Here is a 13,022-nt window from a genome sequence, read left to right on the forward strand (position 1 = left end):
TGGTGCTGTGTACAGTTTACCTTCTATGGTTTGTGCACTCACTAGTTGCCATTACTTTCTCCAACCGTTGTTACAGATTACAGGGAACGGCCTGGATTTAAGAGACAAATACATGTTCCTCTTATTTTGAACACTTATTTGTAGGCAGTGCTTAATTTGTAAAGTGGGAGGTCCCGGAGCGCAGAGGATGAGCGGCTCCGGTGCGGAAGAGGAGAGGAGAGGGGCGCGTCGCTGCGCTTCTGGGCATGTTTTGTAATAACACTGCAAATTAAGTTCATCTGCAGATATTTTGTGGATGTCGTTTCATGAGAGAAATCACCAACAAGACAGATATCAAAATCAGACATTAACACTAAATAAACTTGCATTTTTTTTTTATTTTATTATTATTATTATTATTATTATTTTTTTTTTTTTTTTTTGTTGTTGTTTTGTTACATAGTCAAAAGAGGTGTCGGATCACCGGATCCAGTGTAAACAGCTGCCGGAGCCAACGCCCGAGGTTCCGGAGCGCGCTCCGGCTTGCTCCCCCTCAAATTAAGCGCTGTTTGTAGGACACTGCCTCTGATCTGTCCTACAGTCTACCAACAGCAAAGGAACACAACGCGAGCTAATGTCGTTAGCTAATAGCTACTACAGAAGAACAAAGAGGTTACAATGGGTTATTTTAGCCTATTTGGTTACACACTCGCCGCCACAGAATGTTAACAGCAGTGTAATGCCTTTTCTGGCTAATTTTATTCGTCTTACCTCCAACAAAGTGGTCACTACACAAGCGTTGGTATGCTGCTATCCATCTTCTCCGTCGGTCAGCATCTACCGGGATCCGATAAAATGATAACCCTTGCCTTGTTTGTTGATGGTTACTACATCCAGGTGCACAACAATATAGTGGCATGATGGAAGTCTTGCTGAAAATAAACACTTTCTTTGCTGCCGTTCCTCAGTGTTGGCTGTGGTAAACTACTGGTAGTACACGTCCAAAATGGCGGCCACGTTTGTCGTGACGTCACGTGAAAAGGGTCCATAACGATAACTATCAATAAATCAGTCCCCTGCAGGTTATGTGGTTGGTGGTCACACCAGACTGATAACGATACCTATGGACCCTTTTCACGTGAAGTCACGACAAACGCGGCCGCCGTTTTGGACATGTACTACCAGTAGTTTACCACAGCCAGCATTGAGGAACGGCAGCAAAGAAAGTGTTTATTTTCAGCAAGACTTCCATCATGCCACTATATTGTTGTGCACCTGGATGTAGTAACCATCAACAAACCAGGCAAGGTTTATCATTTTATCGGATCCCGGTAGATGCTGACCGACGGAGAAGATGGATAGCGGCATACCAACGCTTGTGAAGTGACCACTTTGTTGGAGGTAAGACGAATAAAATTAGCCAGAAAAGGCATTACATTGCTGTTAACATTCCATTATAGTTTACTGTAATTATGATCTGGCAGCTATTTACACCGGATCCAGTGTAAATAGCCGCCGGAGCCAACGTCCGAGGTTCCGGAGCGCGCTAGCTCGCGGCTGGCCGGAGCACGCTCCAGCAAGCTCGGACGTTGGCTCCGGCAGCTATTTACACTGGATCCGGTGTAAATAGCTGCCAGATCATAATTACAGTAAACTAGTAAATACAGTTTTCTGCATCTCGCTCCTTTTTCTTTTATGTTTGTCGCCTTCCTCGCATTCAAACCGATTCGAGCCGAAGTCCACTACATGTCCAAAATGGCGGTCACGTTTACAAAGGTCACGTGACTGAAAAGGGTCTATAGCCCAGGCCTGGGTTTATCCGTATCAATGAGATTGCTTCTGGAGCAATCCGATAAAACATCTGACCAATCAGGTAAACCAGTCAGGTCTGAGCATGTGCTATTTTCCCCAGACATCTTTGCTGTCACTGTCAGCCATCATGTGCTGCTGAGTACACTGAATGTGCACACAAACAGCATATGACCGCTACATTTTCCCATGAAAAACCAGCAATCACGTACATTTATTTCCCTGAGCGGCAGGACCAACCGATATTATAGTCAGGATTATAGTTGTGGTGTGACTGTTCCAGACTGGAACTAAATTCAGGCAGAGGTATCGGCATGGTTGTAGTTATAGTTATCAGTGTTGTGGGACCAGGCCCGAATTATGAACCTGTCAGTGGCGCAAACGAGCAGCTTACTTTGACACGGGTTTTTGTGCTGTAGGATTCAGGCTTGTAGTACTCGAGTCCGACTCGCGCCCTAATTTTAAGGACTTGTGACTCAACTTGGACTTGAGCACTGATGACTCGGACTCGTGCATTAACTGCATTCGGACTCATAAATTGGAGGCGAGGACTTGGATTTTTTTCTTTTTTTTTGTAACATGCCATAATAATTTGGCATAAGATATTTATATCTACATTCATTTTTGTACTAATTTTGTGCAAGAGTGTCACACCTGTGCACCGTGCATCAGATAGACTCTCGGGCGCGCTCCGGACAGCGCGTGCGCCAAGCGGACTCTCGCACACACATGCACGCACCATAAATGACTTATACCTGCACAGGATTAAGGCACAATCAGCGCGCCTGTATAAAAACTGTGAACAAACACTTAGTTGCGTTGCTGACACATTACCGAGCCTTATTTCCTTGTTTGGTTTCCTGATCCCTGATTTCCTGTTTCTCGTCTTTGGTTCTGCTGAGTCTACGATAGCCTGTTTGTGTCTCGCTCGACCTATTGCCCGTTTTACGATTTTGCCTGCCGTTCTGGATTGTTTACCGTCTTTACTTGTATTAATAAACACACCTTCTGCACTTACATCCGTCTCCCAACCATCTCTGACAGAATACTTCACACTCCCTGATAAAGAGAAGTACATTCACCTGTTCATACGTCATGTTCAGGAACAAACTAAAGTTAATGGCGCTGAAACAGACACCGTCAAATGGTGTGATTGAGGTCTTGGACTCGACTCGGATCAATAGTGGACTCGATTCGGACTCAATTTTTTTTTTTTAATGATTTGGACTTGACTCGGACTTGAACACTGGGGACTCGAGACTGGACTTGGACTTGAGGTTTAGTGACTCGACTACAACACTGACAGATTTCATTTTGCATAGCCATTTTGCAGTTGTCAGTGAAAATGAACATTCTCAATACTGGACGGATTTCAGTTTAATTTTGTCTTTGGTAAATATTTGCAACAAAAGGGATGGAAAAATTGGGCCCAGGTTAAATAATTCTCGAGTTTTCATTTAAATGTAATTACAAATGGGTAACATACTTTTTTTTTTTTTTATAAATAAAATGTTAGCGTTATAAATTGCAGTGGTGTCAGAGGAATAGAACATTCTGACATGCTGTTTTCAAAAATGATTAACTTGTATATGGTATATGTACACTCGGTCATGTTTTATTCCTTCCATGGAAAGAAAAAAATAAAGCAGTAGTTCAAACCTTCCTACATTTCCAGGTGTGGGTGTGCGTGTGCTCGTATCTCCTGGATCAATGGTGGATTTTAAAAAAAGCAAAAGGAAAATCATAACCACGAGGTGTATGTTCTCACTGTGACGGTATTTTATTAATCTTGTATATTTTGTTTGTTCATAGTAAAAGGACACTAAAGACTGTTGCTGAGCTAAAGGAGATTATACCATCATTGTATGACACTTGGAAGAATAAATTTGGTGTCTTGCTCTTCCTGTATTCTGTAATACTTACGAAGGTAGGACTGAACTCACTCAATTTCTAATTTCTATGCATGTTTGTTTTTGTATTTTTTCCTGTTTTTGATTAGGATTGTGTTGTATACAGTGTACCATATGTCACCGGTTTGTGTGTGTATGTACTAATGTTGGCTTATTTTCTTTTAATTTCAGGGTATTGAGAACATAAAGAATGAGATAGAGGACACTTCAGAGCCACTTATCGACCCTGTGTATGGCCATGGAAGGTATGATGTGTGATGTCGGATCATTGACAGCCGTCATCTGAATCATTGTCAATTTTCACAAAAAGTAATCATATGCAATGAGTATGTCCACTAGGGGGCAGGAAAGAATCGTACACTTTGGTGCCTGTTACCCCTTTTCCACCAAATCAGTTCCAGGGCTGGTTCGGGGCCAGTGCTGGTGCTGGTTCACAACTCGTTCACCTTGCGAGCCAGCTGAGAACCAGTTTGCTTTTCCATAGCTCGCGGTGCTAAGGGAAGCCACGTCATTACGTCGCTGTATATGTCAGTTACGTCGTTGTATACGTCAGTTACGTCGCTACGTTTGCATAAACCTTGGCGCGAATATCGAAGCAAAAACCACGCGGAAGAAGCAGCAGCGGCAACAACAACAATAATAATGGATGACTTCGCGTTTGTACAGCTGCTGCTTCTCGTCGCTTACAAATGGCGATCTTTCGCAGTCTTGTTATTGTTGTTGGTCTTAACAACTCCGCCCCCCCGCTGACGTAAGCGGTTCTTTCCTCTGGCCCAGCAGAGAGTCGGTGCTAGCCTGGAACTGGTTTTTCTGGCCGCAAAGCCAGTTCTTTGTCAGTGGAAACAGAAAACCCGGTTCCAAACTAAGCACTGGCCCCGAACCAGCCCTGGAACTGCTTTGGTGGAAAAGGGGCATGAAGTAGTGCAGCAGAAAAGCATTCACGCCATCATCCAGAGATCACAAGTTCAAATCTCGATGTCACAGGAGCCCGTGCTCTCAGGCAGGGGTGGCACACTTTCTCTGTCAATTACAATCATGGTCTCAAGCATGTGGAAAAGATTCTATGCCCTCCAGCATCACATGTTGTCTGAGAGAGGAGAGCTGTCCGGTGGGTGGGAACTGGAAATGACTAAATTAGAAAAAAAAAAAACACTTGTACTTCAATGAAGAAAAGAACACAGAAGAAGTAAACTTACGACTGGCTTCTAAGTTACTACTACAGTGCTAAAGGTGACCAGATTGATCAGAATTTTCAGTTTTGTCCACAGAAGAAGATAAATCAAAGACAAGGGCAGAAACAACTCCTTGATGAGAGATCAGAGTGGATAGACTGGCTTGAGCTGGAACGCTATGACAACAGTACATTCATGGTATTTAGCAGACGCTCTTATCCAGAGTGACGTACAACGTACACAGAGTCGCCTCGGGAGCAGTTAGGGGTTAGGTGCCTTGATCAAGGGCACTCCAGCCATTCCTTCTGGTCCAGGGAATCGACCTGGCAATCTTTTTGTCCCAAAGCTTAGGCCATAGCCACTCTTTACAACCACGTTGAGCAGAAAAGCATCTCAAAGCACAGCAGTTGAACCTTGAGGCAGACGGGGTAGCAGAATACCACATGAGATTCCACTCCTGTCAGCCAAGAACATTTATCCTGAAGCTTCAGTGCAGAGACTCATCAAAACTGGACAGTTGAAAGTTAGAAACCTGTTGCTCATCCATCTATCCATCCAGCCATTATCTATACTGCTAGCTGTCAGGGTCATGGGGGGAATTTTGAGCCAATCCCAACTGCATTTGTGAGAGGACCTGACCTGAGTTGCCCAGCGCTGTGTGTTTTTTATTTTTTTTTTTTTTTTAAATTCATTCATTTTTATTAGCTCATCCAGCCACAGGCCAGGCCAGATGAGCTTAGGCGATCACGCGTCGTCTGTCCACAATTTACAAAAATCGCTACTCCTTCTACAGGATTTCGATCAAACTCACATACAATGTTCCCCAGGTGGGTGTGCATTAAAGTTGTCAAGATGGTGCCACCACCTGTCATATTTATGATTTTATGGGCATCTTGGCCGGTATGAGCTACAGCCTCATTGAGGCTATGTTTTAAAAAATCTGTTCTCATATTTAACATGAAGTTTTTCATAATTTTTCATTCATATCAGTGGCAGTGAAGAAAACTGATGTTCTGTCTGCTACTGAGAGTAATCAGTGATTTTTAGCTTCTTTTTTAGTTCTTAGGTGTTTTTTTTTTTAAAGTTGCAGTGAATAACACAGTGGTCCACCTCTCTCTCTCTCTCTCTCTCTCTCTCTCTCTCTCTCTCTGTGTGTGCAGTCAAAGCCTGATCAACCTGCTGGTCACGGGACATGCAGTGTCCAACGTTTGGGATGGGGACAGGGAATGCTCTGGAATGAGTAAGAATGTCTTGCTTTTAGAAATCTGTGTTTTTGTCCTCGGTTTATGTTCGAACACTTTTTTCCACGAGGTGGCAGTATTACATTGCACTTGCATTAGTCAAGTCAACTTTCAGTCCTCTCTGACCCACGGTGCAAACAGGCAATGCAATAAATAAAAATAGAATAATTGAAATAAACAATATAAACAGTATAAACACTCTAGATAAGAACTAGACAAATAGGGTGTTCACACGGCACATATTTGCATCGATGCTGCACCGATGTATTTTGTTGCGATATATCTTACACTGGTGTAAATTTTGCGCAGCGTTCACACGTCACAACCCTGCTTACTAGAGAGAAGCGTGTTAGCACCGGTGCAGCCCCACTTGCGGTCACACGGCAGTTTCTGCAACCGTGTTATAGTAGCAAAAACTTTATTACTATCATTTCCTTTGATAGTAATAAAGTTTTGATATTTCCTTTTATTACTATCATTTCCTATCATTATTACTATCATTTCCGATAGTAATAATGCGGAAATGAAATATGCGCATGCGTGAAAATGTACTTCTTTTTCCTGGTTGTCATGGCATCACCAAGCGCCGGGAAAACAACGTGGATGAAGACACCAGTGTTGCCAGATATTGCTGACGTTTTCCATCCCAAAATATGTTCAAATCCGCCAAAATGCACTTAAAACTGCCAAATCTGGCAACACTGGAAGACACGCAGTTCTGTTGTTGTTGATATTCGCCATTTTGGAAGCGCAAAATACCAGGATGCAAATTATGCAATACCCTTATGTAATCAACTCTCCTCACGCATAGCGAGTCTACCCCTGTAGCGTTCAGACGGCCCATTTTATATCGGTGCTGCCCCGCAAACTAGCATTTACTCCGGAGTAAATTTCTTAAACCGCCTCCCGAGCAGGGTTAGATTTGCACCGGTTTAAGCAGCTTTCAGGGGCTACACCGCTATAACTTTGTACCGTGTGAACGCTCTACCGGGGCAGCCCCGGTGCTACACCGGAGTAAAAGTTGCCGTGTGAACACCCCTATAGACTAAACACTCATGAGGTTTAAGTTTCTGAGTTTACCTTCAGTGGATTTCTATCTGTTGTTGTTGATGGTAAACCACATTACTTAAAATGTCACTAAGATGCCCTAGATAGGTTTAAAGGAACAGTCCACCGTACTTCCATAATGAAATATGCGCTTATCTGAATTGAGACGAGCTGCTCCGTACCTCTCCGAGCTTTGCGTGACCTCCCAGTCAGTCAGACGCGCTGTCACTCCTGTTAGCAATGTAGCTAGGCTCAGCATGGCCAATGGTATTTTTTGGGGCTGTAGTTAGATGCGACCAAACTCTTCCGCGTTTTTCCTGTTTACATAGGTTTATATGACCAGTGACATGAAACAAGTTCAGTTACACAAATTGAAACGTAGCGATTTTCTATGCTATGGAAAGTCCGCACTATAATGACAGGCGTACTAACACCTTCTGCGTGCTTCGGCAGCGCATTGATACGGAGCTCAGATATCAATGCGCTGCCGAAGCGCGCAGAAGGTGTTAGTACGCCTGTCATTATACTGTAGTGCGGACTTTCCATAGCATAGAAAATCGCCACGTTTCAATTTGTGTAACTGAACTTGTTTCATATCACTGGTCATATAAACCTATGTAAACAGGAAAAACGCGGAAGAGTTTGGTCGCATCTAACTACAGCCCCCAAAAATACCATTGGCCATACTGAGCCTAGCTACATTGCTAACAGGAGTGACAGCGCGTCTGACTGCGTCTGACTGACTGGGAGGTCGCACAAAGCTCGGAGAGGTACGGAGCAGCTCGTCTCAATTCAGAGAAGAGCATATTTCATTATGGAAGTACGGTGGACTGTTCCTTTAAAGTAACAGATTAATAGTACTTTTGAGACTTGATTAGATCAGCTGCTTCCTTTCTTTGCCTACAGAGCTTCATGGGATCCATGAACAGGCTACTGTTGGCTTTCTCACACTAATGGAATCACTGCGGTACTGCAAGGTATGTGCGCGCGCGCACACACACAGACACACACTCTTGATTGGGTTTATTGTGTCGTATGTGTTGTGTACACAGGGTTCAGGGACTTGAACCTATTATAAATATTATGAACCTACTATAAATATTCACCTATTTTATGACCTTTCTATCTAGCGGTGGGAAGTTAAAGCTCATTCCGTGTTTCCAGTTCAATCCTGAGTTTAGTTACTGTCCGTGTGGCGTTTCACGTTATCCCCATGTCCATGTGGGTTTCCTCTCACCTCACAAAAACATGTTGCGGTAAAGAGAAATGAATGCACGATTACTCGGGATGAGTAAATGAATGAAACACTTTAGTCTGTTGGAAACCGGTTATTTGTGCCGATATTAATTCCTGTCGATCAGAAATGCACATTTAATACAAGTCAATAGCTTTCACCGATCTTGTTAATAAAAAGTCATACAACTGAGGGCCCGTTTACACAAGGACGCTGTCGGGTAAAAACGGCTAAATATTTTATCGGAAGTGCCTTTCGTCTACACGGGGATGGCGTTTCCGAGGCTGAAAAACGGCAAAAATTGAAAACGCCTTCCAGAGTGGATAAGTTAAAAACAGCCCCCGTTGCATATCCGTCTAAACTACCCAATACGCGAAACTCTGCTCGGATCTGCTCACGTCGGGTACGCGTTTACGTCATACATATGTCATATACTGTACATGCCAGCCCGGGAAGTAAGAAAGTAAGTAAAAAAGTAAGAGCATGTCTGATTACATCGATCCAACGGACCTTCAAGCTGCTCTGGCAGCTTTAATAAACGTCCAGGAGTCCTTCGAACATCTATACCGAATCTGCACATATACCGTTAATGAACAGAGGCGGGGGCGGCACGGTGGTGTAGTGGTTAGTGCTGTCGCCTCACAGCAAGAAGGTCCTGGGTTCGAGCCCCGTGGCCAGCGAGGGCCTTTCTGTGCGGAGTTTGCATGTTCTCCCCGTGTCCGCGTGGGTTTCCTCCGGGTGCTCCGGTTTCCCCCACAGTCCAAAGACATGCAGGTTAGGTTAACTGGTGACTCTAAATTGAGCGTAGGTGTGAATGTGAGTGTGAATGGTTGTCTGTGTCTATGTGTCAGCCCTGTGATGACCTGGCGACTTGTCCAGGGTGTACCCCGCCTTTCGCCTGTAGTCAGCTGGGATAGGCTCCAGCTTGCCTGCGACCCTGTAGAACAGGATAAAGCGGCTACAGATAATGAGATGAGATGAGAGATGAACAGAGGCGGGTATAGTATGCTCTTACTTTTTTACTTACTTTCTTACTTACCATAGCCAGAGTAGTCAAAGTTTTTGCGGCGCAGATGTGCAGATCAGACAAGACGGAAGACGTTGCGCATGCGTGCAGACATAGCGGAGGTCTTTCACAGCACCACCTAGCCGCCTGGCATGCACATCCAATTGAATTCCACACATTTATGCGTCACCGTATAGACGCAGATTTCCTCCTTGAAAACGGTCGTGTAGACGCGGAAAAAAGTGAGAACGAAAACGGACTTTTGCGTTTTTGTTTCAGACCGTCCCCGTGTAAAGTGGGCCTGAGAATCCTGCAAAAATCCATCACTAGAGGGCGCTCTAATCTTCTGTGATTAGATTAGATTAGATTAGATTAGATTAGATTAGATTAGATTAGGGGGCGGCACGGTGGTGTAGTGGTTAGCGCTGTCGCCTCACAGCAAGAAGGTCCTGGGTTCGAGCCCCGTGGCCGGCGAGGGCCTTTCTGTGTGGAGTTTGCATGTTCTCCCCGTGTCCGTGTGGGTTTCCTCCGGGTGCTCCGGTTTCCCCCACAGTCCAAAGACATGCAGGTTAGGTTAACTGGTGGCTCTAAATTGAGCGTAGGTGTGAATGTGAGTGTGAATGGTTGTCTGTGTCTATGTGTCAGCCCTGTGATGACCTGGCGACTTGTCCAGGGTGTACCCCGCCTTTCGCCCGTAGTCAGCTGGGATAGGCTCCAGCTTGCCTGCGACCCTGTAGAAGGATAAAGCAGCTAGAGATGATGAGATGAGATTAGATTAGATTAGATTAGAACTTTATCGATCCCTTCGGGAGGGTTCCCTCAGGGAAATTAAGATTCCAGCAGCATCATTACAGGATAAACAGAGAATAGAAAATAGAGAAAAAACTTCTAGATAAATTAAATTAAGTATTTACATATATACAAATATAAAAAGAATAAGATATGAGGAAGTGGGGGGGAAGGGGAGGCGCAGGAGAGATATTGCACTTTTATATTGCACATTGTCCAGTATTGCTTATTGTTAGGCTAGGCTACTGTTCCTTCCCATCCTCTGTCCTCCTGTTACCCCTCCTCCCCCCCCAGAGAGGAGTTGTACAGTCTGATGGTGTGAGGGACAAAGGAGTTTTTAAGTCTGTTAGTCCTGCACTTGGGAAGGAGCGTTCTGCCACTGAACAGGCTCCTCTGGTTGCTGATGACGGTGTGCAGAGGGTGACTGGCATCATCCATGATGATGTTCAGTAGTATGTCCATAGACCTCTTCTCTGCCACCGTCACCAGAGAGTCCAACTTCATGCCGACCACAGAGCCGGCCCACCTGATCAGTTTGTCCAGCCTGGATGTGTCCTTCTTGGATGTGCTGCCCCCCCAGCACACCATGGTGTAAAACAGGACACTGGCGACCACAGACTGATAGAACATCCCCAGGAGTTTCCTGCAGATGTTAAAGGACCGCAGCCTCCTAAGGAGGAAGTATAGCCTGCTCTGTCCCTTCCTGTATAAGAGTTGCTTTTTATGACGTTAAGGATTTGAATAATTGCGCATCAACTTGGGTAAGACTTAGGCCGAATCCCATTTCACCCCTTGGACCAACCCCTTGGCCCTTCCCCTCCATTTTGCGCGTTCACGTGAAGGGGTAGGGGTATCCCAATCCCAGTTAACGCGGAGGGGTAGGGGAAGGGGTAGGGCTTCTGTACCCCTCCAAACGGAGATTTTCCTGGAGCAGACTCCGAACGAAGGGGTTTGAGTGATTTCCCACAATGCCATGCGGATTTCAGCGAGATTTCATGCGGATTTCAGAAAGATGGCGGTTCCCGCAGCGAAAGATTGTCATAAATGTATTTTCTCCATTATTTACGTGTTTTAAGTTGTTATCCAGAGGAAACACGCCGCTTGATTCGCTTTCGAGCTGAGAATGAGCAGCGATTTCTGAAATCCAAGCTGCTGCTAAAAAGCTTTGGGAGTGAGTTTCGGTTGCTTGACTGCGTACGTTTTGTTCTGTTATTCTCGCTTTTATTGTTTACATGAGTGTTCTGACACCTCATTCTGTCGGATGTGGTGCACGAAGCGCCAAAGATATCCCATTCAGTGGTGTTAGTTAACAAATCACACCCTGCCAGCAGAGATTTCTGGTTCTGGCTCTGACTGTAGCGGCTGGTCGCAGCCAATGACGCATTTGGTCGCGTTTTGCTAACGTAAACGCTGACGGAGGTACGCGATGACGTATGCGATCGTTGAAGGGCTATCCCAATACGTAATGGTTGAATTTCAAGCCCTATCCCTTGTAGCTCAGTTTCAAGGGGAAGGGGGAGGGGTAGAAATTAGAATTGGGATTGGGCCTTAAACAAAACCCAAAATAAAGTCAGTCTGGGCAACCTTTACACTACTACCATTTAAAATGCACTCTGTAAAAGTGTCTCCATTCGAAATGTTGGCAGTTTGTTTGTGGTGATTGTGCTGTTGCCCTGCTTCTTGATCTCTCCAGTCTAGCCCTCAAATATTCAAACCTCAGCCTACTGCTGTGACGTCTAACCACAGCAAAATAATGCGCGTCAATGATCGGACTGGATTTTTAATGAGCCGCACACATCAGTCTCTCCGCACCCTAACAGATATGCGTGCACACACGTTCATGTGCCTCAAGATTTTGGTCAACACAACGAGAGTGTAAACTGTGGACAGCTAAAATGATTTCACCAAATTCTTTCGCACAGTATTCAAATTACATGGGTTAGATAAAATAATGGAAAAATAACAAGAATACCAGATACAGGACCTAAATGTCAATTAAGTGTATGAGTTGTTTATTTTATTGTTAACGGTAGACTGTCTGCTCTAAAAAAATTCTTTTATAGTGTTGGTTTTGAGACATTTATAAATGACTCTTGAGAACAAGAATGGCTCGTAAAGTGATCAAATTGCAGTTAGAGGGATAAAAGTGAACCTGTATTGCATTTCACCGATGGAAAGCGTTTTGGAAGGATTGGCAAATCTATAATAAATAATCTCCATGTCTGTCTGTCTAGCAAAGTTGCTTCAGTGAAAGAAATGGCTACTGGAATCACTGACAAACTAGGTCTAGGATTTAAAAATGTGGCAGATCACAGAATCCAGGGACACATGTCTGCCCGGGGGCATTTTGAGGTATTGACAGATTCAGAAAGTACAGTTTCTAAGCTTTCCAATGATGCCTTCCATGTGGAGATCTGACAATATTTGAAGAATGTGTGGCCTTTTGAAAGTGTATACTTCTTAAAACAGAAAAGGGAGAAAATCGCCCTCAAAGTTTTCCATCTCAGCTACTCTGGGTGCAGGGCGGGCACATAATGCTGCTCATTTGCATGACATTAAGGAAAGCCCTACCCCCTACTAGCTAGCACGATGCTACTTTCATATAAACAAAGATCACCACGTCAATTTTCCTTCTATGCAAAGTATGCCCAACACAATTATGAAGTACAAAAATAAGTCCTAAAGTATACTTTAACGTTTTGTGGTTGAAAAATTACGCACACCGTAAGAAAGAAAGATAGCACGATGATGACACAACTAACACAACACTAGTTTCATGTAAAGCCTCGGTCACAACCGGCCGTACCGTGCTCCTACAGCCGGTCTACACGCAAA

General features: G+C 44.4%; 1 protein-coding gene across 1 annotated transcript in view; it reads left to right on the top strand.

The window, feature by feature from the left end:
• mindy3 (MINDY lysine 48 deubiquitinase 3) overlaps positions 1–13,022 on the top strand; it is a 175,754-nt gene that overhangs the window by 36,781 nt on the left and 125,951 nt on the right. Inside the window, exons 6-9 of the mRNA XM_060900932.1 lie at positions 3,601–3,715; positions 3,870–3,943; positions 6,031–6,110; positions 8,065–8,135. Of these exons, the coding sequence (XP_060756915.1) occupies positions 3,601–3,715; positions 3,870–3,943; positions 6,031–6,110; positions 8,065–8,135 (340 nt within the window). The remainder of the gene's footprint in view (positions 1–3,600; positions 3,716–3,869; positions 3,944–6,030; positions 6,111–8,064; positions 8,136–13,022) is intronic.

This window comes from Neoarius graeffei, chromosome 19 (assembly GCF_027579695.1).
Source record: "Neoarius graeffei isolate fNeoGra1 chromosome 19, fNeoGra1.pri, whole genome shotgun sequence".
NCBI classification, from domain to species: Eukaryota; Metazoa; Chordata; class Actinopteri; order Siluriformes; family Ariidae; genus Neoarius; species Neoarius graeffei.